This window comes from Xenopus laevis, chromosome 5L (assembly GCF_017654675.1).
Source record: "Xenopus laevis strain J_2021 chromosome 5L, Xenopus_laevis_v10.1, whole genome shotgun sequence".
NCBI lineage: Eukaryota > Metazoa > Chordata > Amphibia > Anura > Pipidae > Xenopus > Xenopus laevis.
In genome coordinates this window covers 5,162,594-5,189,512 of record NC_054379.1, presented here as the reverse complement: position 1 = coordinate 5,189,512, position 26,919 = coordinate 5,162,594, and the positions used below count along the sequence as shown (strand labels likewise).

The 26,919-nt window shown below is 40.2% G+C and overlaps 1 protein-coding gene across 1 annotated transcript in view; it reads right to left on the bottom strand.

Annotated features, from left to right (window-relative positions):
- Positions 1 to 26,919, bottom strand: part of fshr.L (follicle stimulating hormone receptor L homeolog) — a 112,555-nt gene that overhangs the window by 28,951 nt on the left and 56,685 nt on the right. Inside the window, 2 exon segments of the mRNA NM_001256260.1 lie at positions 4,729 to 4,803; positions 6,546 to 6,620. Coding sequence (NP_001243189.1) covers positions 4,729 to 4,803; positions 6,546 to 6,620 — 150 coding nt within the window.

The following is a 26,919-nucleotide window of genomic DNA, read 5'->3' as shown; positions in this document are numbered from 1 at the left end:
TAAATTCTAATTTTCACTTCGACCCTTATAAAATCTGCCCCTATGTTTTGTGCTTCTGTACCAGCCCAAGGCAACCACAGCCCTTTAGCAGTAAAGATCTGTGTCTCCAAAGATGCCCCAGTAGCTCCCCATCTTCTTTTCTGCTGATTCACTGCACATGCTCTATGCTGCTGTCACTTACTGAGCTTAGGGAGCCACTCACAATATACAGTACACATGTTGGCAGATCTATCAAGGGTCGAATTTAGAGTTCATGGGAGTTTGTGAAAACTCCCATAAACTCCCATTAACTCGAAATTAGAAAAAAAACGACCAATCGAAACTTATCAAAAAATTAGAATTTTTCAAACTGGGGTGAATAGAACTGACCCACAAACTCGAATCAAATTTGAAATGGAAAAAACCCTTGATTTTTAGGAAGGCTGCAAACAACTCCAAACTGATCCCAGGACATCCCCCATAGGCTAAAACAGCAATTCTGCAGGTTTAAGGTGGCAAATAGTTGAATTTGAATTCTTAAAGGGCCCCTACGTGATAAACTTCAAAAATCAAATTCAAATTTTTTAAAAAACTTGAATCGAATTCACTTGTCGAATTCCACTTAAAAAACACGAAAATTTAATTTTCACTTCATACCTTGATAAATCTACCCTATAGAATATAAATGTCACAATATAAGGCTGATTAGTAAATAATACAGATAATTAATACATGGCAGCACAGAAACCAGTGCACTTAGCATCAGAACTTAATAAAGAGCCCTGCAGCCTCAGCTACTATCAGTTTTTGTCTTTTTACATATTCCACCCAACACAGGTATAGGATTTGTTATCCAGAATGCTCTAGACCTGGGGGTTTCCAGATAATGGGTCTTTCTGTAATTTGGATCTTCATACCTTAAGTCTACTAAAAAATGATTTAAATATGATATAAACCCAATAGGGTTTATTTAATGTTTACTTGAATTTCTAGTAGACTTAAGGCATGAAGACCCAAATTACAGAAAGATCCGTTATCCGGAAAACCCCAGGTCCCGAGCATTCTGGATAACAGGTCCCATACCTGTACCTCCCTAAAACTTTAACGCAAGCACAATTCCTGAGATTGGATCACAGATCTGTACCCTTTCCATGAGATCACAATGATAGAGACTGATTATCTGTGAATCTAAATTGAAAATGATAAGTCAATAAAAAACTGATCCAAGTAATAATAAAAAATAAAATTATGTTGGAGAAAAGGGACAGCTAATTTCCCTCGAGCTCTTCAATTACCTTTTCTGAGTAATCAGAATATTCATCATTCAAAACTCATAAACAGAGGAACAATGCACATTTTCTGCTCCCTGTGTCATTAATCATTATATAATTATATTTATTGCAAGGACATATAGATTAATAATATGTTTATGATCCAGAAAAAATATGAAGCTCACCAGATAGTGCCACTTTCCTCTACTGTGGAACTTCACCTATTTGTCATACAATTTTGCATTGACTGACACCTCCCTACTTAAAATTTCCAAAAAACAATGGGGGTCATGGTGGTGAATATTAATTTGTGCAATCTGTTTAGCGAACATCTTTTCCGCCACTAAGGGGCCCATTTACTTAGCTCAAGTGAAGGAATAGAGGAAAAAAAACTTTGAATTTCGAAGTGTTTTTTTGGCTACTTCGACAATCGAATGGGCTACTTCGACCTTCGACTTCGAATCGAACGATTCAAACTAAAAATCATTTCACTATTCGACCATTCGATAGTCGAAGTACTGTCTCTTTAAAAAAAACTTCGACCCACTAGTTCGCCACCTAAAACCTACCGAGGCCAATGTTAGCCTATGGGGAAGGTCCCCATAGGCTTCCTAACAATTTTCTGATCGAAGGATAATCCTTCGATCAATGGATTAAAATTCTTCGAATTGTGCTAAATCCTTCGACTTCGATATTCGAAGTCGAAGGATTTTAATTTGGCAGTTGAATATCGAGGGTTAATTAACCCTTGATATTCGAACCTAGGTAAATTTGCCCCTAAATGTATCTTGAACACAGTGGTGCAGATTTATTAAGGATCGAATTTCAAAGTAATGGGAGTTTTTTTGAACTCCCATAACTTCGAAATTCGAATAAAAAAACAATCGAAATTTTTTTTTTTGGCCGAATAGGTCCATTATAGATCGAAGTCCATTTTCGATCTAATTTGAAATTGCACGAATCAAAGTGACATTGCATTCAATCAAATTCCATTTGATTATTCAAAGTTCACCAATTGACTCCAAATGGGTTATAGGAGGTCCCCCATAGGCTAAAATAGCAATTCAGTAGGTTTTAGATGGTAAATGGGAGAAGTTGAATTTTTAAAGAGACAGTACATGATAAATTTCAAACTTTGAATTTGTAATTTTTTTTCAAATTTGAATTGAATTTTGACTATTCTCTAGTCGAAGTACGTGAAAATTAGCTCGAAATTTGATTTTTTTTTTATTCGAATTTTCACTTTAACTTTTGATAAATCTTACACTGCATGATACATTTTGATATTCAAATTTTCAAATTCTAATCAAATTTAGACTATTCTCTAATCAAAGTACACAAAAATTAGCTTGAAATTAGAATTTTTTAATTAGAATTTGAACTGCGACCTTTGATAAATCTGCCCCAGTGAGTGCACATAAATTTCCCCAATTTTCAATTATGCACATTAAATGCACCAATTTTGTCCAGCTTTATAAATATAAACAAGTTCAGGGAAAATATGTTCACTGTGGGAATCATTCTATGCAAATGAGTTTATAAATGAGCCCCACTTTCTCTTTCAGGGGTGTGCTGGTTTGATGGGCTGAATCTCAAGCAACTGTGGATGAGCTTACTCAGACCAACATGTTTTAATAAAATTGATCAATTCAATTGCAGAAAATGCTGATTTATATAACAAAATATTTTTTTATAATTTTAGTGGACAATACAAATGTGTAACAGATTCTGTCATGATTTTTATGGAATACTTTTCATTGCTAAATTATACTGTGTTCATTGCAATTAATTTGTTCTGCCTTTAAAATTTTTATTCTTGAACCAATGAATATATTTTTTTAGTTGTAACCTTGGTGTGTAGGCAGCTATCTCAGTGCATTGTGCTTCGTCATGTGAGGTTCAGAAACAGCCAGCACTTCACATTGGAACAGCTTTCAGATAAGCTTTTGTTTCTCCTACTCAATAGAAAGAAAAGGAGTCAGAACTTGGTATAGCTCGACTTGGATTTTTACTATTGCTATTCTTATATCTACCACTAGGTAGGAGCATTTTTAGCAATGTATGTGTCAGGGAGCTGTTATCTTGTTATCTGCTGAGGGGAAAGGGAGGCAGGTAATATTACTCCAACTTGCAGTTCAGCAGTAAAAAGTGGCTGAAGTTTTTCAGAGCACAAATCACATGACCAAGGGCAACTGGGAAACTAAAAAGATTTCAAAGTTAAATACAAAAAAAAATCTGTTTGCTTTTTCAAAAAACAGATTTCAATTCAGGATTCTGCTAGAGGAGTAATATTAACCGATGCATTTAGTAAAAAAACATGTTTTCCCATGACAGAATCCCTTTAAAGCAGGGATCCCCAACCTTTTGAGCAACATTTAGAAGCAAAAGGAGTTGGAGAGAAACACAAGCATGAACAATGTTCTTGGGTGCCATATAAGTGCTCTAATTGGCCATTTGGTAGCCCATATGTGGATTGCCAACCTACATTGAGACTCTGTTTGGCAATGCACCTGGTTTTTATACAACCAAAACTTGCCTCCAACCCTGGAATTGAAAAATAAGCACCTACTTTGTGGCCACTGGCAGTGACATCCAAGGGGTTGGAGAGCAACATGTTGCTCACAAGCTACTGGTTGGGGATCACTGCTTTAAAGGATGGGTTAGCTTAAGTACCAGTGTCTAGCTCTAATAAAAATAAGAATTGTGCACACCTCTGTTATACATTTCAAATTACATATATTTACAAATGCATGTAAAAATTTGTAACAGATGAAGATGAGGCAGTTCAATCTGGCCAGAGAACGTTGTGACTTCCTCTCTGCAGTTCAAAGCTAGTATGTTTTGGGTTGGTGGCTTTCAGGACCAAGTCCATCATTAGAGAGAGAAAGTTATACCAAAGTACTTAGTGTTGAGGGTGGTTCTCTCTTGAGGTAATGTCAGATATAAAACTGGATGGATGTTATGATAGACTCTCAAAACAGGAAATCCAGATGTTCAAAGAACTTGCGACTTCCTCTCTGCAGTTCGAGGCTAGTAGTCTTTGTGGTTGCTGGCTGAGTCCATCATTAGAGAGAAATAGTCCTACCACAGTACTCAGTGTTTAGGGTGGTAATGTCAGATATAAAACTGGATGGATGTTATGATATGGCCCTCAAAATAGGATATCCAGATGTTCAGTGAATTGAAGTACAACAAAATCGCAGTTCCTTATTCATTTTTGACTTTTGGAATATGGCTCTGGGTGTATGGCAACAAGGTCCTGATAATTTATGTTGAGATTGTAAGAAAACATTATTTCACACTGTGTAGCTCCTCATACTCCCTGTCAAATCTGTTCTTCTGCTGCAGAATTGAGGTGCATGTTTTATTTGCATGAACAGAGAATAATGAAGAAATGTGTGAACAAAATATGCACTCGTTAACTATGTGAAATAAGGTTATAAAATGTAATATCTATAAAGATTTGAAGGGTTCTTACAAATACTTAAGCTTCGGGAGATTTTGGAAAGCCTCTGGATCAATGTTTACTAGACTGTTGGCTTTTTCAATCCTTCTGGAGAAAGAAAATAAACAAAAGTAAGTGAGCTCCTTATGAGACATCTCTTAATACTGGGTATTAGTTTGTTTTATTTTTTAATGCAGTGTAAATCACAATAACATAGTTTCAGAATGAGAGAATCCAAACTCTAAGGGAATTTTCCCATTTGTGGAGAGCATTGGTTAAATGTTACATTGCACTAGAAGATGGAAGTACTGGGGCCCATCCATAGAAGAGGTATGTTCTTGGTCTATGTCATCTAGTGCATCCTTAGAGTAGTTAGCTTAGTATGAGATTTTAATCTGGGATGTCAAACTCTCAGTTATACATTTATGTAAATTTATCTGTCTAAAATAAATATCCATATCCATATTATGCACCTGTTTTTTCTGTAGATTCAGAGCTTGTCTGTTGAACAAGGCTGCCTATTAAGCAAAGGATAGCTTACACAACTCTTCTGGTAACATTCGCTTCTCTGTTTCTCACTACATTTCTTCACTTCCCTGTACGTTCTTGGCCATATCCTCTGTACCTGGCAAAGCCACCATCTTTTCACACCATCCACATCCACTGCCATCTCTTGTCTAAAACCTTTCAGTCTTGCTGCTCATTCAATCTTGTATTCTACCCTTGGTTTCCTCCATAGGAAACACTCTCTGAACTCTTTCAAAAAGAACATCAACTCCTATCTATTGTAGTACTAGAACATTAACTGCAAGAACTTAAAGCGATTCTGTCATGGGAAAAAAAATTTTTTTTCAAAATGAATCAGTTAATAGTGCTTCTCCAGCAGAATTCTGCACTGAAATCCATTTCTCAAAAGAGAAAACAGATTTTTTTATATTACATTTTGAAATCTGACATGGGGCTAGACAAATTGTCAATTTCCCAGCTGCCCCAAGTCATGTGACTTGTGCTCTGATAAACTTCAATCTCTCTTTACTGCTGTACTGCAAGTTGGAGTGATATCACCCCCCCTTCCTTTTTCCTCCCAGCAGCCAAACAAAAGAACAATGGGAAGGTAACCAGATAGCAGCTCCCTAACACAAGATAACAGCTGCCTGGTAGATCTAAGAACAACACTCAATAGTAAAAACCCATGTCTCGCTGAGACGCATTCAGTTACATTGAGAAGGAAAACAGCAGCCTGCCAGAAAGCATTTCTCTCCTGAAGTGCAGGCACACGTCACATGACCTGGGGCAGCTGGGAAATTTACAAAATGTCTAGCCCCATGTCAGATTTTAAAATTAAATATAAAAAAATCTGTTTGCTCTTTTGAGAAATGGATTTCAGCGCAGAATTCTGCTGGAACATCACTATTAACTGATTCATTTTGAAAAATTTTTTTTTTCCCATGACAGTATCCCTTTAAAGGCCTATGGCCAAATATATGTACACTTACCATTCTATTGTGTGCCTGTATGTTTTCCTCCTATGTAAAATGTCAACTTTATGGTGCAGGGACTTCTACTGTATCTCCTATCACACAGCACTTGGAGGCCCATTTATCAACATTCTCGTTTTAGTGTTTTTAGATGCTCATTTTATTCATTCTATTCATTCCTATGGGATTTTTAGAATTGTATTTATCAGTGGGTGAAAGTTGGAATTAAAAATCCCATAGAAATGAATAGAATTTGGTTGGGTTTTTTATTTTTTAAGTTCTAAACTCACATTTTGATAAATTTGCCCCTCGTTAAATATATTTATATATTTGTTTGTCATTTGGATATTAGTTTAAGTATCGGTTACTTACATTTCGTGCAGCTGAGGGCTGTTTGAAAACGCATAGGCTTCTATTGATGTCAGAACATCATTCTGAGATATTTCTCTGTAGGACAGATCCAATAACAGCATATTAGCAAAACAGAATATCTATTTAGAGAATCTGCTACATGATCATTACAGACATTGACACTAAATTGGATGTACAAATACCAAAGCCAATTAAATTCAATTCAGAAAAACTTATGTCACGGTTTATCACATGAAGATTCAATTCAGTGAGAAAAAGGTTTAACATGTGAAAACACATGGACGAATGAATTGCAATTCAATTCCAAAAAAGTTATCTCATGGTTTATCACATGAAAATGAATGGAAAGGATTCAATTGGAGGAGAAAGACGTTTCTCCTAATTCAGTTCCAGTTCTTTCCCGTAGACTTCAACTGAGATGTCACATGATAAACCATGAGATAAGTTTTTCTGAATTGAGTTGCAATTCAGATTCAATTCAGTGAGAAAAAGGTTTATCATGTGAAAAGTCATGGATGAGATTCAATTTGAGATGCAATTTAATTCAGAAAAGCGTATCTTGCGGTTTATCACGTGAAAATTCCATTGAAGTCTATGGGAAAACACTGGAACTGAATTTGGAGAAATGTTTCTCTTCAAATTGAATCCCATCCATGACTTTACACGTGATAAGCCAGGCGACAACCTTTTCTCACTGAACTGAATCTGACATGACAACTCTTTTTAAATCTATGGAAAAAACTGGAGCTGAATTAGGAGAATTTTTTTCTCTCCACGAATTGAATCCATGACTTTTCACGTGATAAGCTATGAGATTTCTCTCACTGAACTGAATCTGGGCCTTTTCATGATAATTTTTTTTCATTGAATTGCATCCTTGAATAGGATGTAGAATTTTTCTTATCTAATTGAATCTGGCCCAATTCAAGGAGAGAAATCTTTCCCCCTAATTCACTTCCAGTTTTTCCACATAGACTTCAATATAGTTTTCACTAGTGATGGGCGAATTTGCGCCGTTTTGCTTCGCCGAAAAATTAGCGAATTTCGCGTGAAATTCACGAAACGGCGCCGGCGTCTCATTTTTGACGCCGGCACCCGTTTTTTGATGCTGGCGCCCGTTTTTGACGCCAGTACCCGTTTTTGACGCCGGTGTCCATTTTTCCGAAACATTTTTTTTTTGCCGCCGGCGAATTTTTGCCTCGTATTTTCGCGGGCGTTTCGCGAATTTATTCGCTGGCGGCGAATCGCGCAAATTCGCCGCAAATTTGCACCTGCCAAATAAATTCGCCCATCACTAGTTTTCACATGAAAAACATTGAGATAAGTTTTTCTGAATTGAATTACATCTCAAATTGAATCTCGTCCATGACTTTTCACGTGATCGACCTTTTTCTTACTAAATTGAATCTGGTCCATTATCTTACATGTTTCCATTTGATAATTACGATGTACTGTGTCTGACCAAAAGAGACATCTGCTGAAGGTTTCCTAAGGATAATACACACTTTCTCATTAGAGATATCATTTATCTTTTCAAAAGCAGCAATGTTTCCAGTTTACAGCATCCACCACAGCTGAAACTACATTAATAAGAGAAGAGGAAAACAAGTAATCTTTAGTGAATATTAAATGTGTGTTTAAAAATATAACTACTTTAAGTACCAATATTGCAAACTGCTTGAATGCATCACAGACCATTTGGACACAGCACATCTCTCTAAATAGTAACCATTAATTTGCAGAAAAATAAATAAATAGGGAGCCTCGCGGAGCAGTGATTAATGAAATGTAAAACAAGACGACAAGAAAATAATGGCAGTAATTACTAAAATCTATAAGAACAGATGATGAATAATATAGGAGTAAGCATTTTTTGTACTGTAGTTTTAATAAGTTCTTTTTAATATCTGAGACTTTGTATGGAAACACAATTATTGTGATACAGTGGTTGCTGAACTCTGTGGGACCTAACACAGTGTATGTGGGGGAAGGCTGGATACCTTTTGTGTTAAATTGGAGTTAAATTGGGTTACAAATAGTTTTTTACTGCTTTTTGCTCAATGGAGCTGTAGGAGAATGACTGAAAAATGGTGTCACTAAAAATTGACACCTGAACCCAAAAAAACTATGGAGCTTTCAGTTGATATATTAATAATTTTAAATGTAGTGTCAATTAAAGGGATACTGTCATTGGAAAATATTTTTTTTTCAAAATGAATCAGTTAATAGTGCTGCTCCAGCAGAATTCTGCACTGAAATCCATTTCTCAAAAGAGCAAACAGATTTGTTTATATTTAATTTTGAAATCTGACATGGGGCTAGACATATTGTCAATTTCCCAGCTGCCCCAAGTCATGTGACTTGTGCTCTGATAAACTTCAATCACTCTTTACTGCTGTACTGCAAGTTGGAGTGATATCACCCCCTCCCTTTTCCCCCCCAGCAGCCAAACAACAGAACAATGGGAAGGTAACCAGATAACGGCTCCCTAACACAAGATAACAGCTGCCTGGTAGATCTAAGAACAGCACTCAATAGTAAAACCCATGTCCCACTGAGACACATTCAGTTACATTGAGAAGGAAAAACAGCAGCCTGCCAGAAAGCATTTTTCTCCTAAAGTGCAGGCACAAGTCACATGACCAGGGGCAGCTGGGAAATTGACAATATGTCTAGCCCCATGTCAGATTTCAAAATTGAACAAAAAAAAATCTGTTTGCTCTTTTGAGAAATGGATTTCAGTGCAGAATTCTGCTGGAGTAGCGATATCAACTAATGCGTTTTGATGACAGGATCCCTTTAAGGACTTGGCTGTAGATTAAGATTGACCACACATTTGGATATGACACTACTAATTTATTGGAGTAGTGGGGGTGGATGAAATTTCTGGATGAACCTATTCACACATGTTTTGCATGTTTGAACCAGTTGACATTTTGTGTGAGCATATCAGGCTATTTTTTTCGGAGGAAAACTTGCTTCGAATTCAATTTGAATTTGATTAGGATTTTTGGGTCGATTGTATTCAACTAAATAGACGTCTGAGTAATCTCCCGTTCGAGTTGTGCGTAAATTCAAATTTATTAGATTTAAAAAAAAATTCACATAACCTAGAAATTTGACCTTTTATAAATCTGCCCCTATATGTAAAATACACTTTTACATAAGAATATATTCATCTAGAGTTTTAGGCAGTTGTTGGAGGATTACACTAAATTATTCAGGTACCAGTTTTATTTTGCTAATTAACTATTTTAAAACTCTGCAGGGGTCATTTAGTTACAACAGCAGTATGCAAAGTATAATTTTGGATCGCATATTTTTTTACCCAAAATACAGCATTTTCCCCATACCTGTAATTCCAGCATCACTGCAGTCACCAGGGGCAGTTGTACACAACTGACCCAACCTCAGTCAATGTGTCAAAACTGATGCAAATGCTCTTCTGTTTTGATGCAAATTGGATGCAATTATTCTTAAAAATAATCTAATTCTGGGTGGCACCAATTTTAACATTCAGTGTGAGAGTAACATGTTTACCCAAGGAGCAACTTCTCTGTGGCAACTGACGTAGGTCGCTGTCATAACCCTGGAGCTACTGTATCATCTTGTTCAGAGATGGCAGTAGATCCTGGGTTGACCTCGCCAATAGTTTAAACTTCACAAAATTCAGAACAGGAGGAAGGCAATGGCCCTGAGTACAACTACAGTATATAGAGGTGCACTGAGCGCATGTTGATGCAAATACCCTCAAAGGACAACTAAAAGCTAAAAATTAATATGGCTTTTAATTCCATATTTGATACAATGAACTTTTTTGATCCAGTCCAAAGCTTCAGTTCCTCTATAGTAGTAATGATTCAGGCATTAAAAGTTTCCCATCTTGGATTTTGTTAGGAGTGTCAGTGGCACTGCACATGCTCAGTGGGCTTTGAGCAGCTGTTGAGAATTAAGCTTAAGGGTTGTCACAAATCTTCAAGCAGAAAATGAGGTTTGACTATCATTTAAGCTGATGCTAAAAGACTGATTTTGGAGCTGCCATGTAACAATAATTAATTATTAATTAATCAGCAGTATATTGTGAAATTAAGGGGCAGATTTACTAAGGGTCGAGTGATTTTTCAAAGTTAAAAAAGTTAGAATTTCGAAGTAATTTTTTGGAGACCATCGTATAGGCTACTACGATTCGAAGTAAAATCGTTGAATATTCGACCATTCGATAATCGAAGTACTGTCTCTTTAAAAAAACTTGGACTTCAATACTTCGCCAAATTAAACCTGCCAAAGTGCTATGTTAGCTTATGGGGACATTCTAGACCATTTTTCTAAGTCTTTACACATCGAAGTAAAATCGTTTGATTGTTCGAATCATTCGATTCAAGCAATTTAATAGTTCGATCGAACAATTTTAGTTCGATCGTACAATGGGCAAATTCGGTGAAAAATACTTCGACTTCGATATTCAAGGTATTTCAATTCGAGGGTTGAATTTCTAAGTATTTACCACTTCAAAATTCGACCCTTGATAAATCTGCCCCTTATATTGTATATTCCGTATATTGTGAGTCATTAGATGAGCTCAGTAAGTGACAGCAGCACAGAGCATGTGCAGTGAATCAGCAGAAATAATATGGGGAGCTACTGGGGCATCTTCAGAGGCACAGATCTTCACTGTTAAAAGGCTGTGGTTACCTTGGGCTGTTATAGAACCCTAAAACATAATGTACAATATTTCTGCCCTAGTTAAGCTTTAGTTCCTTTAATGAATTTGTCTTTTCATGCAAATGACTATGCCCTAACACAGCTAATGCATAAACATGGCATGGGATGTAAATGATCCCTTGTAAATATTAGTTATATGACTTTAACATGGAATCCTAGAGAATACTGAAACTGAGTATGGAACCTTTCCTCTGCCATTCAAGTCAGAATGTATAAACAATTCAAAGATATTTAGAGGGTAATTTACTAAGTGCAATAAATAGAAGCAATATGTCATGTTTTCGCATTGTGTGCCCTACACTGTGAATTTACAGGTTTTACCGCTTCATTCAACAAAAAAAAACAAAACAAAACATTGCTTCTGTGACACCTCCATATCTTCCAGGTGTTCATGGGGGGCATATGTGGGAAGCACTTAGGCACCCCCTTCTGATCCCTTAACTTCAATTGTGCATAATTCAATGGTCCAAGTTAGGGCACACTGGTGGGCACAGGCCACAACAGAACCCGGTCCTCACTGTCTGCCCCATACGGTTAATTTGGACAGGGCTGTATTACTCCCGATGTCACTGCACTCTACACCTACAGTAGCTCTGGATTTCTAATATGGTGCTAGTATCAGAGTGCAGTCAGACCCCAGATACAAGTGTTTTTCAAATGGGCTTTTGTGCCCATCTAGCACTTGCGTCAGCTATTATTATATTAAATTACCCCTTTAGCTTTAGACTAAACAAAAAAAAAAAAAAAACCCCACAACTGGTAGTTATATTGTCAACAAAGTATGTTTAACTTTTCCAAGGGTTTGTAACTTGTGATCTTAACATATAGAAACATCAAGGGGCAGATTTACTTTGGGTCGGATATCGAGGGTTAATTAACCCTCGATATTCGACTGTCGAAGTTAAATCCTTCGACTTCGAATATAGAAGTCGAAGGATTTACCGCAATTCGACCGATCAAAGGAAAAATCGAACGATGGAACGATTAAATCCTTCGAATTGAAAGATTCAAAGGATTTTAATCCATCGATCGAACGATTTTTGTTCAACCAAAAAAAGCTAAGAAAGCCTATGGGTAGGTTTTAGGTGGCAAAGTAGGGGGTTGAAGTTTTTTTTAAAGGGTCAGTACTTCGATTATCGAATGGTCGAATAGTCGAACGATTTTTAGTTCGATTTGAATTCGAAGTCGTAGTCGAAGGTCGAAGTAGCCAATTCAATGGTCAAAGTAGACAAAAAAACATTTGAAATTCGAAGTTTTTTTTTATTCTATTCCATCACTAGAGCTAAGTAAATGTGGCCCCAAGGGAAAGAAGAAAGAAACTTGTATGTGCTCCTGAATTGTCCTTAATGAATGTTTTGCCTAAAGACAGTATATGCAGATATGACATGACCTGATAAACTGAAAATCATATGACTATACTGATCATTGACCTACTGTACCTGCTGTACCATACTAAAAGGAAAACTATACCCCCAAAATGAACACTTAAGCAACAGATAGTTCATATAATATTAAGTGGCATATTAAAGAATCTTACCAAACTGGAATATATATTTAAGTAAATATTGCCCTTTTACATCTCTTGCCTTGAGCCACCATTTTGTGATGGTCTCTGTGCTGCCTCAGAGATCACCTGACCAGAAATACTGCAGCTCTAACTGTAACAGGAAGAGATCACCTCACCAGAAATACTGCAGCTCTAACTGTAACAGGAAGAGATCACCTGACCAGAAATACTGCAGCTCTAACTGTAACAGGAAGAGATCACCTGACCAGAAATACTGCAGTTCTAACTGTAACAGGAAGAAGTGTGGAAGCAAAAAAGAAGAATTCCTACCATACTTACTGTAATTCTCTTTTCCTGGCCACTCTCCATATTAGCATTACATACGGGGATTCCCCGTCCCCGCCCCCTGACCAGATAGTCCCTCCCTCCTAAGCCTTTAAAAGGTACCCCTGGAGCACACTCACCTTGTCTAATAAAAAGCATCTGTACTCACAAAAAGGGGTGGGAAATGCTAATATGGAGAGTGGCCAGGAAAAGAGAATTACGGTAAGTATGGTAGGAATTCTTCTTTTTCCTGGCCACTCCATATTAGCATTACATACGGATGTATATAGCCATGTCCCTTAAGCAAGGGGTGGGTAAAAAAAATGAGAAGTAAAATTTCCACTAATATGCAAGGGTTTTATTGAGTCGTAAAGGCCAAGTGAGCTCCAGTAGCAAAGGAATGATTGCTCGAGGAGGACATATCCAGCCTGTAATGTTTCACAAAGGTTCGTGCCGAAGCCCAGGAGGCCACCTCACAGATGTGTGGGGTAGGAACATCTGCCAATGCTGCCCAGGATGTTGACACAGCCCTAGTAGAGTGGGCTCTTAAACCCTCCGGAGCTAGCTTGCCCTGTATTTCATAGGCCTTGGAAATACACAAGGAAATCCATCTACTGATGGTAGAAGAGGCAGCGGCCTGCCCCCTTCTACTCCCAGCTGGAATAACAAAAAGAGTATCTGACTTTCTGAAGGCAGCCGAAACTTCCAGATAACGTCTTAGGCAGATGACTGGGTCTATCTTCCTTAATTCCTCTGAGTTTTCCAAATTCTCCGGAAAAATGGGAAGAGTCACCTCTTTTCTCAGATGAAATGTGGAGACTACCTTCGGCAAGAAGGATCTTGTAGGTTTTAAAGAAACCCTGTCATGAAAAAAGGAGATATGTCCTTGGGCACAAGAGAGGGCTTGCAACTCTCCTATTCTGCAAGCTGAGGCGATGGCCAGCAGGAATAGAGTCTTAAGAGTGAGTAGCCATGTAGATATTGATTCCAAGGGATCAAACGGTGTTGTTGATAGAGATTTTAGGACTAAAGGAAGACTCCATGCCGGAGGATATTTGGTGACAGGAGGTCGTATCTTTAAGACTGCCTTGAAAAATCTTTGTACTGTCGGGTCTGCAGACCAAGTGGATCCAGATAGAGCTGACAGAGCTGAGGCATGCACCCTAAGGGTCCTATATTGTAGGCCCTTGTCCAGACCTGACTGTAGGAATCCTAAGACTTGAGGAAGGGAGATGTTATCCGAGATATATTCACTGTGTGAGCGCCAGAGCATAAATCTTTCCCATATCCTGTAGTATGTGCGAGATGTTGAAGACTTCCTTGCTTTGAGTAAGGTGTCTACCACCTCCCTGGGGAGGCCTAGTGTGGCCAATCTCTTGCGCTCAACCTCCAAGCCTGTAGGGATAGGGCTGCTGGGTTCGGATGCAGAATAGGGCCCTGGCTGAGCAAGTCCTTCCTCATTGGTAGTGGCCAAGGAGGAGTTGTTGACAACTTTAGGAGCAGGGGATACCAAGGCCTGCGTGGCCAGTTTGGTGCAATCAGAATCAGATCTCCTCTCTCCTGAATGAGCTTTTGAAGAACTCTCAGTATTAGAGGGAATGGAGGAAATGCATACGCCAGCTTGAAGGACCATGTCTGCAGTAGAGCATCTGATCCTACTGCTGTCTGGCAATATCTCCTCGAGAAGAACCTCGGGACTTTTGCATTGAGGTGAGAGGCTAGGAGGTCGCACTCTGGTAGACCCCAATTTCCCACTATGCTCTGAAAAACCTCTCTGTTCAATGCCCATTCGTGGCTTGAGATGCTGTTTCGGCTCAGGAAGTCTGCCTCCTGATTCCTTACCCCTGGGAGGTGTTCCGCCGTCAGAGCAGACAAATTGCTCTCTGCCCACTGGATTATAGGCTGAACCTCCTGAAAAAGAGATTTGCTCCTTGTTCCTCCCTGCTTCTTGATATAGGCCACCGCACTTGTATTGTCCGTGAGGATCTTCACTGATGATCCCTTTAGGACTCTGGCGAAAGAGAATAGAGCTAGTTTTGCCGCTCGTATCTCTAAAATATTCGAGGGGACATTGGTTTGAAGAGACGGCCAAAGCCCCTGTGCCCATTCTGGTCCCAACCGGGCTCCCCAACCCCGGGATGATGCGTCCGTAGTCAGAATCTTCCATTGAGGTTGTGACAGTTGAAACCCTCTTGCTAGGTTTCTTTCCGAAGTCCACCAGTGTAGGGAATTCTTGAATGATTGGGAGAGGTAAATCCATTGCTCCCAGTCCTTCTGTTCCCTGTTCCATTGCTCTAGAAATAAGGCCTGGGCTGGACGCATGTGCCACCTTGCCCATCTTGTGACTGGTATGGTAGAAGTCATGGATCCCAACAAAGACATTAGATCCCTGGCCGACAACCTGTCCTTCGAAAGAGTCTCTGAGGCTAAGTTGACCAGACTCGAGATCTTTTGGGGAGGAAGTGAGACTAAATCCTCCAATGTGTTGAACCAGGCTCCTAGATAGACCAGGGACTGGGATGGGACTAGTTGGCTCTTCTCCCAATTTATAATCCATCCGTGGGATCTCAGATAGGAAAGGACTCGATCTCTGTCCTTGATCAGAGTTTTCTCCTCTTTGGCTGATATTAGGATATCGTCCAGGTAGTGCCAGATCGATATTCCCTCCAATCTTAGTTGGGCAATGAGGGTGACCAGAATCTTGGAAAAAACTCTCGGGCCGTGGACAGGCCGAACGGAAGGCGTCTGAACTGGAAATGTCTTCCCCCAATGGCAAAGCGAAGGAAGCACTGATGGGAACTTGCAATGGGAATATGCAGGTAGGCATCTCTCAGATCGATGGAGAGGAGCCAGTCTCCTGGAAGGACCGCTGAAATGATGGAAAAGATGGATTCCATCTTGAACTTCTGGATCCTCAAGTATCTGTTTACTACCTTGAGGTCTAGAATAGGCCTCCATCCTCCAGATATCTTCCTTACTAGGAACAGTGTTGAATAATATCCCTTGTTCCTTTGTTCCTGTGGGACTGGTAATATGGCATGCTCCCTTAAAAGCCACTGCAGATAGTGGTCTATGGCTCTTCTTTTTTCCCCCTCTTTCGGAAATGTTGAAGTTACAAACTGATTCCCCGTAGGAACCCTGAGGAATTCGAGACGGTATCCTCTCGACAGGATATCCAACACCCATTGGTCTGTGATGGAAGATCGCCATTGTTCTTGAAAAAGCTGTAGTCTGGCCCCTACTCCAATGGTATCCGACGGATAGTCAGGAGGATTTCTTGCTAGGTTGTGCCTGTCTGGATCTATCGTTTCCCTGAAAAGAGGACTGTCCTCTTTTCCACTGAAAAGGTCTGAACCCCTCTGCAGAAGACCTGTTTTGCTGGTGTCCGCCCCTGAATCTTCCTGAGCCGCGAAAAAAAGGGAGATTTGAAGTGCACGGGTTTTTTATCTTTCTTTTCCTGAGGCAAGAATTGGCTTTTTCCCCCCGAGGCCTTGGTTATGACATCATCTAGCCTGGGGCCAAAGAGTCGTCCCCCTTCAAAGGGTAAGGTGCAAAGACTCATCTTTGAAGAGACGTCAGCTGACCAGGTTCTGAGCCAGAGGGCTCTTCGTGCTGCAACCGCAAGGGACATAGATCGGGCTGCAAGTCTAGTCAGGTCTATTGCCCCCTCAGAGATGTATCCGGTCGCCAACTTGAGTTCTGCAAGGCTAGAAGAAATTTCTTGTTTGTCGGCGCCCTCCGAAAGGGCTTTGTCAATGCTTTCTATCCAAAAGGACATAGCTTTGGCCACCGAAATGAGGGCCACTGCTGGCTTACATGCCGCTCCGGCCACCTGAAAGCTCTTCCTGAGGTCTGATTCTGCCTTTCGATCCATAGGATCCCTCAATGCTGAACTGTCATCTATTGGTAGGGTAGTCCTCTTTGCCAAATGGATAACCGCCGGGTCTACGGCAGGGGCAGCGATCCAATCCTTGACATCTGATTCCTTAAAAGGATAAAGTTTAGAAAATCTCGTACCCTGAGATAGAAATGACACTTTTTTGGCTGACTTTTTCCACTCCGTCTTTATGAGGTCCGAGACCTCTTGGAAGAGAGGAAAAGTCTGACGGCTCTTAGAGGGGTTTGGAAGCACCTTGAGAGATACTGTACCCTCTGGATCCTCTTCTGCTCCCAGGGTCAATTTAACTGCCTTTATGAGAGGAGAAACCAAGGATAAGTCAAAGGAGCCGCTGGACCCCTCAGAGTCCTCATCTGAATCGATGTAAGAATTTGAAAATCTCTCTTGTTGCGATTCCTCCTCGGAGGAGGCTTCCGCTGTGTCCCAGACTGCATCCCTGGACGGAGAGTTCTCCTGGCTATCTTCCCAAACCTCCGTAACTCTGGTTGAAGGAGGAAAGGCTGAACTGCAGAAATCCTTCCAGCAGGTGCTGCAGAATTTTTTGCCCGGAAGAGGAGGGTTGAAACATCCCATGCATTCTGGATGGTGAGAGGAGACAGCAGCGGCTTTGCGTTTTCTAGAAGTCCTTTCTTCAGGCAAGCTGAGGAAGAGAGAGAGAGGACAGCTAATTAGAAAAGGAGAGAGAGACAAGAAAGATAGAAACAACCCAATTGAGGGACCTACCTAGCTTGGGGGGCAGAGGCATTGGAGGCTGAGGAGTCCATGAAGCAAGAAAGACAAAGCCTAGCAGGAGAAGAGAGCATGAAAAAATGCACATGCTTAAGGGCTAAGGATGCCACCATAAAAGAATCTTACCTGTAAGGCTGAGGGGAGAAAAGAAGCACGAACCTTTCCTTGGAAGGCAGAGGGTGGAAGTGAGCAGCACGAGCGCTGCCTTGTCAGGGCCTTTTATACTGCCGGCCCTCTAAAATCCGCCCCTCCAAAAAAAAGCATGGCCGCCTGGAGAGTGCGCCAAGCACAAAATGGCCGCCGCCAGCGCGAGGATGCGCACAGGGAGAGCGCGCTAGGCGCTAATGAGGAGGCGATGCAATCGTATCGACCGCATTGGCCTCTGAAACCCCCTGTGTACCAGAGCGGTCGTCTCCTCCCCATACGAAAGAAAAGATCCGCAGCATGCCAACCACAAGATGGCCGCTGGACAGGAAGTTGACTGAGACAGGAAATAGCACGCGTCTCAGTAGTAAGAGAAAAGGAAAAGGAACTCCTCGTGACACAGGCAACTTTGAAGAGTTACCTCCATGTCACACCTCTCTCAGCAGGAAAAGCAGAGTCGTGCTGTGGTAAGGATGTCCCTCCTGCTTAGGCCTTACACACAGACGTTTAAAACGAATGGGGGGAAGGCATAGCACTCTGCCCAAATTCACCTGTAAAGCTCGAGGGCTTAGGGAATGAACCCAACCAGGAGAAAACCCTCAGGTCAGAAGAAGAGTGAGGACAGAAAGAAAAAAGACAAGGTGAGTGTGCTCCAGGGGTACCTTTTAAAGGCTTAGGAGGGAGGGACTATCTGGTCAGGGGGCGGGGACGGGGAATCCCCGTATGTAATGCTAATATGGAGTGGCCAGGAAAGACACAACTCTGTCTGTTAATTGGCTCATGTGACCTAACATATATGGTTTGTTGTTATGTTTGTGTGCACAGTGAATCCTACGATCCCAGGGGGCGGCCCTTATTTTTTAAAATGGCAATTTTCTATTTATGATTACCCAATGGCACATACTACTAGAAAAGTATATTATTATGAAAATGGTTCATTTACATGAAGCAGGGTTTTACATATGAGCTGTTTTATGCAATAACTTTTTAGAGAGACCTACATTGTTTGGGGGGGGTATAGTTTTCCTTTAAGTGGAACTGCACCACCAAAGCAGGTCAATGAAATTGGACATTGATGATATAACCACCTGAGTGGCGAAAGTGGCCAAGCATGTAAAGGTTGTCCAAATTTAGACAATTCAGCCTTTGACTTCCAAATGACTAGATGTTTTCCACTTGTGTCCACCATTACCTTGGCTGATAATTATCAATTATTTGATTGATTTTCTGTTGATGATCTATTTTTACTTCCATAGGTCTGTAAAAGAATATCCTTGAGATCCTTTATATTGAACTTGGCTTGTATTTGTACAATCTGATCACATCCCCTTGTAGGAGTCGCTTTTCTAATATTTATGTGTTCATCATAAAGAAGCACAGACTGGCCTGAGGCAAAACTGCCTATAAAAGAATAGATACTTACTCTAGATATCATGGCTGTGTTGTAAAATTCATTCTAGGAAATCATAAGATGAATAAATGATACTGATATATTAAATCTGCAGTTTTAAAACTAAACAAACAGGTGCTTGTAGCTGATTTGTATATTATTTTCATGAAAATTCAACCTCGTCGAATTAGAGCTTAATTGAAAGAACCCGCCCCTTGTCATTTTGTGTCTCAATAACGAAGAATTTTCAAGGTCTCTCCCACGGATCTGTGTTGTCTTGGAAAAAAAAGAAAAAGAAAACAAAAGTGAACTGCAGATGGTTTCACAAAAAAAAATTAACTCACAGAGGAAAAGGGCTCTTTGTATGGAGTTTGCATTAAAAAAATATTTCAGGGAGAAATATTTAATGTTAATATTTTAATGATGAATTCATGGCTTGAAGCATTAACACTCTACAAATATTCACAGAATAAATTCACAGAGTATGTCTGTGTGTCGTGTCTCAGCACTTTCAAACTTTTTCCATAAAACTGAACCATTATGCTCTCTTAAATATATTGGGCGGCTGGGATATGAAAAAAAGACAACACCACACAGAGAAGTTCTTGGTTAGGCTGAGGGCTAAAAAATATCTTCACAGGCCACATCCAGTTTGTGGCTTTACAGTTGACCCCCATTACCCTAAACCAGTGGTCCAAAACCACTGGCTTGTGAACAACATGTTTCTCACCAACCCCATGAATATTGCTCCCAGTGGCCTCAAAGCAGGTGCTTATTTTTCCTGGCTTGGAGGTAAGTAGTTTTGGTTGCAAAAAACTACAGTAGGTGTACTCAGGGTCAGACTGGGCCAACGGGACACAGCATTTGGGCATGCACATGACACTTCTTTCACACATGCGCACCGGGAATGAAAATTGGAGGTGGAAGGTGGTCCCGGGGACTGCCAGGAGGGCCCTTTCTTTTGCAGCTCCGGTTGGCACCCAAGGCTCCAGTCCGAACCTGGGTGTACTGCCAAACAGAGCCTTCAGTGTGTTGCCAGTCCACATAGGGGCTACCAAAGCCAATCAAAGCCCATATTTGGCACCTTCAGGAACATTTTGCTGCTTGTGTTGCTCCCCAACTCCAGTTATTATATAGTACATGTAGTTAAAGAACAGCTGTAATTCATGGTGAAGAAGCTGCAGCCCAGACAATTCTTCTGTAACCTGCTCACCCACCAAACACACAGGAGCATGCCTTATATACACTTAATTGCATGACTGCAACACAAAAAGCTAGCCAGATACGCAATGGATGTACCAGTTTATTTTCTGAGCACCAGAAGTGACTACTACACTAGGGCCTTGGGACTTCAAAGGACCATTCTTAGATTTTTCACCACAAATTAAAAATAAAGGGTTAACCCCACATGTTAGAAATGAGGAGAAATGGTTTGGAAAAGGGTAAATGCTTTAAAAAAATGATGATGACTGGTGCATGGGTATTTGAAGGAAGACAAATTATTTTGAGAACAAAATGCTCTCTAGCTAGCCATACATGGGCTGACATTGGCTTGGCAACTCCAAACTGAGTCAACAGCTTGTACCCAAAACAATTCGCTGCCATAAAGCAATCTGGTACACTTGGTCCTCGGCTGATTGATCTGCATAGGCCATGTTGTATTCAAATTGTTGTTCTGGAAGCTAAATTATCATACCTGATTCATCTACCACCTTGCTAGCCAAATCTTGCAACTCTTGTTGACCTCACCACACAACCTAACCACACCAAACCAGGAGCTCTCTTTGAGAATAACCAGCATTGCAGTCTGATCTAATAACAAAAAAAAATCTAAATTATAATATAAAAATCAAGATTCTAGTACCTTTTCTTACAAAAGTGTAGAACCCTGCAAACCTACACACACCTATAGAAAATCTGGATTTTAGTCGAAATGCTGAAGCCTGTGATCATATCTTCTTCCCCCAGCAGATTTATGAAAATCATACCTGGAAGTAGTTGTAGGAGTACTATAACTGATTTATGTTGATGTGATGTGCATAATAGTGATGGGATGGTGTAAATTCTAGTTTCAAGCTCAGCCTGATGGACAACCATAGATTTAAATTTAGATAGCCCAGTGATTCAATTAGCAGGAATGATTTATTTATAGGCAGCGTCTTCATGACCTGAATCAAAACTGTATCTGTTTTTTTTATGATCAATAGTCTAGATGTATACTATCTGGTGGTGCTCTTGAAATACACTTTTGCCATACAGGTATAACATAGTAACACAGTAACATAGTAAGTAAGGTTGAAAAAAGACACACGTCTATCAAGTTCAACCTTTTAGTTATTTTTTTTATCTGCCTAACTGCCAGTTGATCCAGAGGAAGGCAAAAAAGAAGACTTTCCAATTTGCCAAAATGGCAATCGAACTAGTCCCTGGATCAACTTTGCATGCAGTTGAAAAAAAGTCTCATGATAAAATCTGAAGATTCTCTATCAATGGACATTCTGTACATGATTTCACTAATAGAATGTAAATGGGGCTATATTTTAGCATGACTGTTAATTTTTGGGTAACCCAAAAATAGGTTGCTTTAAATTTAATCTTTACACCTCATTCCTCTCATTTCTATAGCTTGACATTTCCCAAAATTAGGCATGGGCGAATTTGACCCATTTAGTTTCGCGTCTATTTGTTTTTAATTGCCCACTAGAGGTCACTTGAATGATGGTATAAAAGATCAGCTGTGGGCAATGAATGGTAACCTATGAGCAAGGGATTTGATCCCAAAACGCGTGCCGTCTATGTCGAGTTTTTGTGGTTGGATACGGTGGAGACACTGGAGACTGAGCACCCGGCAGGGGGAGGAATGAGCGTGAGCTTGAGCGGTCTCTTTTTTGTGTTTGTCTTTTTTTTTTGACGCACGACACCATACGAGTCTATGGGCATCATTTCCATGGCAAAACCAGGCGAAAAAATTCGCCTATCCCTACCCAAAATGAAAAAAGGGTGTCTTTCCAGTTCTTTATATGAATTCAGTAAGAAAGAACCAAATACAACCCATTAAATTGCCACTTTAAGGCAAACTGTTTGCTGACTGCATTACAAATATATTGCTTGATAGCAAGTGGGGGAAAAGTTGATTTAATTGATTGCTAGAACTTATGGTGTTTCTACTGAAGCTCTTCCTTGGCTTTTAGCTGCCCTGACTGAGCAATGTGTCGAGCTGTAATGGCAAAGTCTACACATGCTTAAGACACAGACCAGACAGTTTTGCCGTAAAATTTGCAAAACTGCTGAAAAATTCTGGAAACAGCGAAAAATTTGTGAAATGCATTAAAGTCTATGAATGATGTTTTTTTGGTGAAGCTACTTTTTCATAGCAAAATACATTGGAGTCTAAGGGTGAATTTTTTGTAGCAAAACATATTAGTCAATGGGCAACTTTTTTCTCACCTCAATGGGTGTTTGTTCTCAGTCCAAATGCACTGAAGAGAATGGGCATTTTTTCTTGACAAATTTTTTTAGCAGCAAATTTGTGTTGCAGTTCCACAACAATGTTGAAATGCTGAATTTTGCTATAAATCCATACATGGTGAAAACATTTGCTCATCACTAGTTCTCCCTCTTTGAATTAAAAATGGCAGGAACAAGGTAGGGTGCCTGGTGGGCTTTTTGAATTCATGGTTCATCAGTAGTCTTTTCCATGCAATGATATGACAAAGAAAAAATCTTCTATGGTTTCCAAGATTGCTAATATTAAGATGTGTGATGACTATGCCTGTTCATATCATCTTTTTCATGGTGCAAGCACACTTCTCCACACCAGGGTCGGACTGGGCTGGTGGGACACCGGGAAATAACCCAGATGCATCCAGACTCTCGTGGGCCCCGCTGGCCTAGACCCAGACTCCTTATAACTGCTACCCAGAATGTCCTCCTCCTGTCCTGGTCGCACAAGGTAGGAGTGCATATGTAAGCGTGTGGAGGGGGGAGGTGTGTGCAAGGTGGGGGCCTAAAGGGAGCTTTGCGGTATGGGTGGGGGGTCAACAGGGATCAGCAGGGGAGGAGAAAAGTAGGGCCGACCGGCACTCAAACGGATCCACAGGACCAGAGAAATTCAATTTTATTTATACAAAGTTAAAAATATAAATCTGCATCTCCATCCACCCTACGCGTTTCGCACCCATTCAGGGCAATTAGTCATGGGCTCAGACTAAGCGCCCTGAATGGGTGCAAAACGCTTCTGGTGGATGGAGATGGGCCCCGTGCCCCCAGTCCGACTTCACACCACCAACTTTTTGAGGAACTGAACTATTGCACAATAGAAGAAGAGTGGATTACTGAACTAAGAATCCAAGATAGTGGCTGCATGTTCTTTTCCCAGACACCTAGAAAGCTGAGTGCCAACGGGGCTACTGTCTCCAAGGGTGGTGGGAATTTTTCTACACAATATGTTTTGTGGTTTCCATGGCCTTTAACTCCTTCCCTTTTGATGTTATAGATTCTGCACTGTTGACAAGGGTGTTAACAAATGTCTGGAAACATAAGGGGTCATTTACTTAGATCCTGGATAAAAGTGCAAGAGCCCTAAAATTAATTCCCTAAATGCTTATTCAAAGAGAAGATCTGTCTGGGACCTGGTTGTGCTATGCACCTTGCTTCAAATAAAAAAGTCCAGTGTGGTAGAGTCCTGCAGCAGGTCGGGTACCCGCGGGTTACCCGCAAAAACTGCGGTACCCTGCGGGTTGCGTTTAGAAGTTCCAGGTGCGGGTATACCCATGGGTCTGCGGTTCTGCGGGTTAGCGGGTTGCGAGTCTTCTCAATATCGATATTCACTCCTTTCTTCTGGTCACATCTACTTCTGATGATGTCACTTCCGGTTTACAATGACAGCACTTCCTGTTTTACTCCTTTTTTTCATGATCATGTCTACTTCCGATGATGTCACTTCCGGTTTACAATGACAGCACTTCCTGATTCTTGATGGTCAGCGGGTCGCGGGGATAAGGTACTTACGGGTAGGGTCGGGTAGCGGGTCCAAGCGGGTAAGAATGTGGGTTGCGGGTACAGGTCGGGTTCGGGTCCCAAAAAATGGACCCGCGCAGGACTCTAGTGTGTGGTACAGAATGCAGCAGTGGCAGGCACAAAGCTGGACTGTTCATACTGCCTGTCATTGGGCAAATGCCTGCTAATGCACACAAAGTTAGGGAACAGGTCAGTGGTGTGAGGGGGATGCCACCTGCCAATTCGTCCCTCATGAATACAATGCTGCCAAATGCAGGTAGTACTGTATTCATCAGGAGACAATAGGTCTCTGCCCTTCATTTCAAAGACCCATGACAAATTAACTAGCCTGAAGGTTAGGGTGCAAGGTGCAAAAACACAGTTGATTGTGGCCATTTTTTGCACTTTGCACCCTGCCTTGCATGTATTAATTAGTCCCTGTGGATTCCATTGTGAAATGTAATAAAAAGTGTTACTTTTGCCCACATCTAGTACCCTATAGCAAGAAATCAGATTCAGTGACCAGTCAATGCTACCTGCTGATTGGTTGCTAGACAAGTAGCAAAAGTAAGAGTATTTATTATAGATTTACATTATACATTTTGTTTACTGTACATAAGTTGGGAACGTGCATTGCCTAGCAATGTAAATCTAAGCTGTCGGTAGTTGTACTGTCCCTTTAAAACCTTTGGACCCAGTTATACTATATTGCATTCTCTAACAATTTATTTTGTGAAGAAAATCCTGAATCATTATAAATACAGGATAAAACACAATTTTAAAGCAGGAAAATTGGCTAATGTAACTTAGCTCTCTAAAATGAATCCCTTGTATTACCTCTTAGTTTTTTGATATGCTAAATGGAAATGCGTTTTCTATTTTTTCAGCATCATTAGAGACAGGAGATAAATGTAGAATTTGTACAGTATCATTCAGACTTTATCCTTATGCAATTTAGAATTCAAGCATTTGTTTACAGCACCATGAAATTATATTATGAAGAAATTGTAGGGTAAACGAAAACACCAATTAAAATTTCAGCATACAGGCTATATTTTTATTGATCAAAGCCCATTTTCAAATCCCCCAGCACTTCCCTGTTCTGTGAATAATTGTAAAATCACTTGAAAGTGGCCGCAGCTAAAAATAAAAATGGAAAAGTTTTGCATTAACTCATTACTGTCAAAAACCTGCCTTTCTTTTCTGCAAGAAATCAGTTTACAAACATCTCCAACATCTAACCCTTTGGTTTTCTGATATTAATTATATATATTTTTCTGCTTTCCTCTTTTCAGCCCCCCAACACTTAGGTGGGTATTTACTAAAACTCAACTTTTTCCCTTAATCTAATAAAAAAAAAAATCATCCAAACTCCCAAACCTGAATTATTTACCAATAATTCTTCTTGAAAAAGTCAGTGTGAAAAAAAGTTGCAACAAAATTGGGTCTTTTTGAATTGACTCTCAATTTTATCGAATTGCCACTGTGATAGCTCGAATTTATCGGATCATCATACGAAAACTAGCACAGATCACAATGTTAAGAAACATCTTCAGGGACATCTGCCATTGACTTCTACATGAGCTCATGCAATCATTGCCTATGATAAAGTACCAGAGGGTATGAAAGGTAAGGTAGAATCTCAGTTGGTCTGTATGGCTATTCTTTTAACTTATGGGCAGATTTATCAAGGGTCGAAGTGGATTTGAGTGAATTTTCAAAGTTCAAAAAGTTCCAATTTTGAAGTAAATTTTTGGGTACTTCGACCATCGAATAGGCTACTATGACTTCGACTTTGATTCAAAGTAAATTCATTCGAATATTTGACCATTCGATAATCGAATTACTGTCTCTTTAAAAAAACTTAGACTTCGCCAAATTAAACCTGCCGAAGTGCTATGTTAGCCTATGGGGACCTTCAAATGCATTTGTAGTCGAAGTAAAATCATTCGATCGATCGCTGAAATCGTTCGAATCGTTCGATTTGAACGATTTAATCGTTCGATCGAACGATTTTACTTTACTAAATTCGGTAAAAAAGACTTTGACGTCGAAGTATAGCCATTTGATGGTCGAATTTCGAAGTATATTTTACTTCGAAATTCGACCTTTGATAAAATGCCCCTTAAAGGGATACTGTCATGGGCAATTTTTTTTTTCAAAATGAACCAGTTAATAGTGCTACTCCAGCAGAATTCTGCACTGGAATCCATTTCTCAAAAGAGCAAACAGATTTTTTTATATTTAATTTTGAAATCTGACATGGGGCTAGACATTTTGTCAATTTCCCAGCTGCCCCTGGTCATGTGACTTGTGCCTGCACTTTAGGAGAGAAATGCTTTCTGGCAGGCTGCTGTTTTCCCTTCTCAATGTAACTGAATGTGTCTCAGTGGGACATGGGTTTTTACTATTGAGTGTTGTTCTTAGATCTACCAGGAAGCTGTTATCTTGTGTTAGGGAGCTGCTATCTGGTTACCTTCCCATTGTTCTGTTGTTTGGCTGCTGGGGGGGGAAAATTGAGGCGGTGATATCACTCCAACTTGCAGTACAGCAGTAAAGAGTGATTGAAGTTTATCAGAGCACAAGTCACATGACTTGGGGCAGCTGGGAAATTGTCAATATGTCTAGCCCCATGTCAGATTTCAAAATTGAATATAAAAAA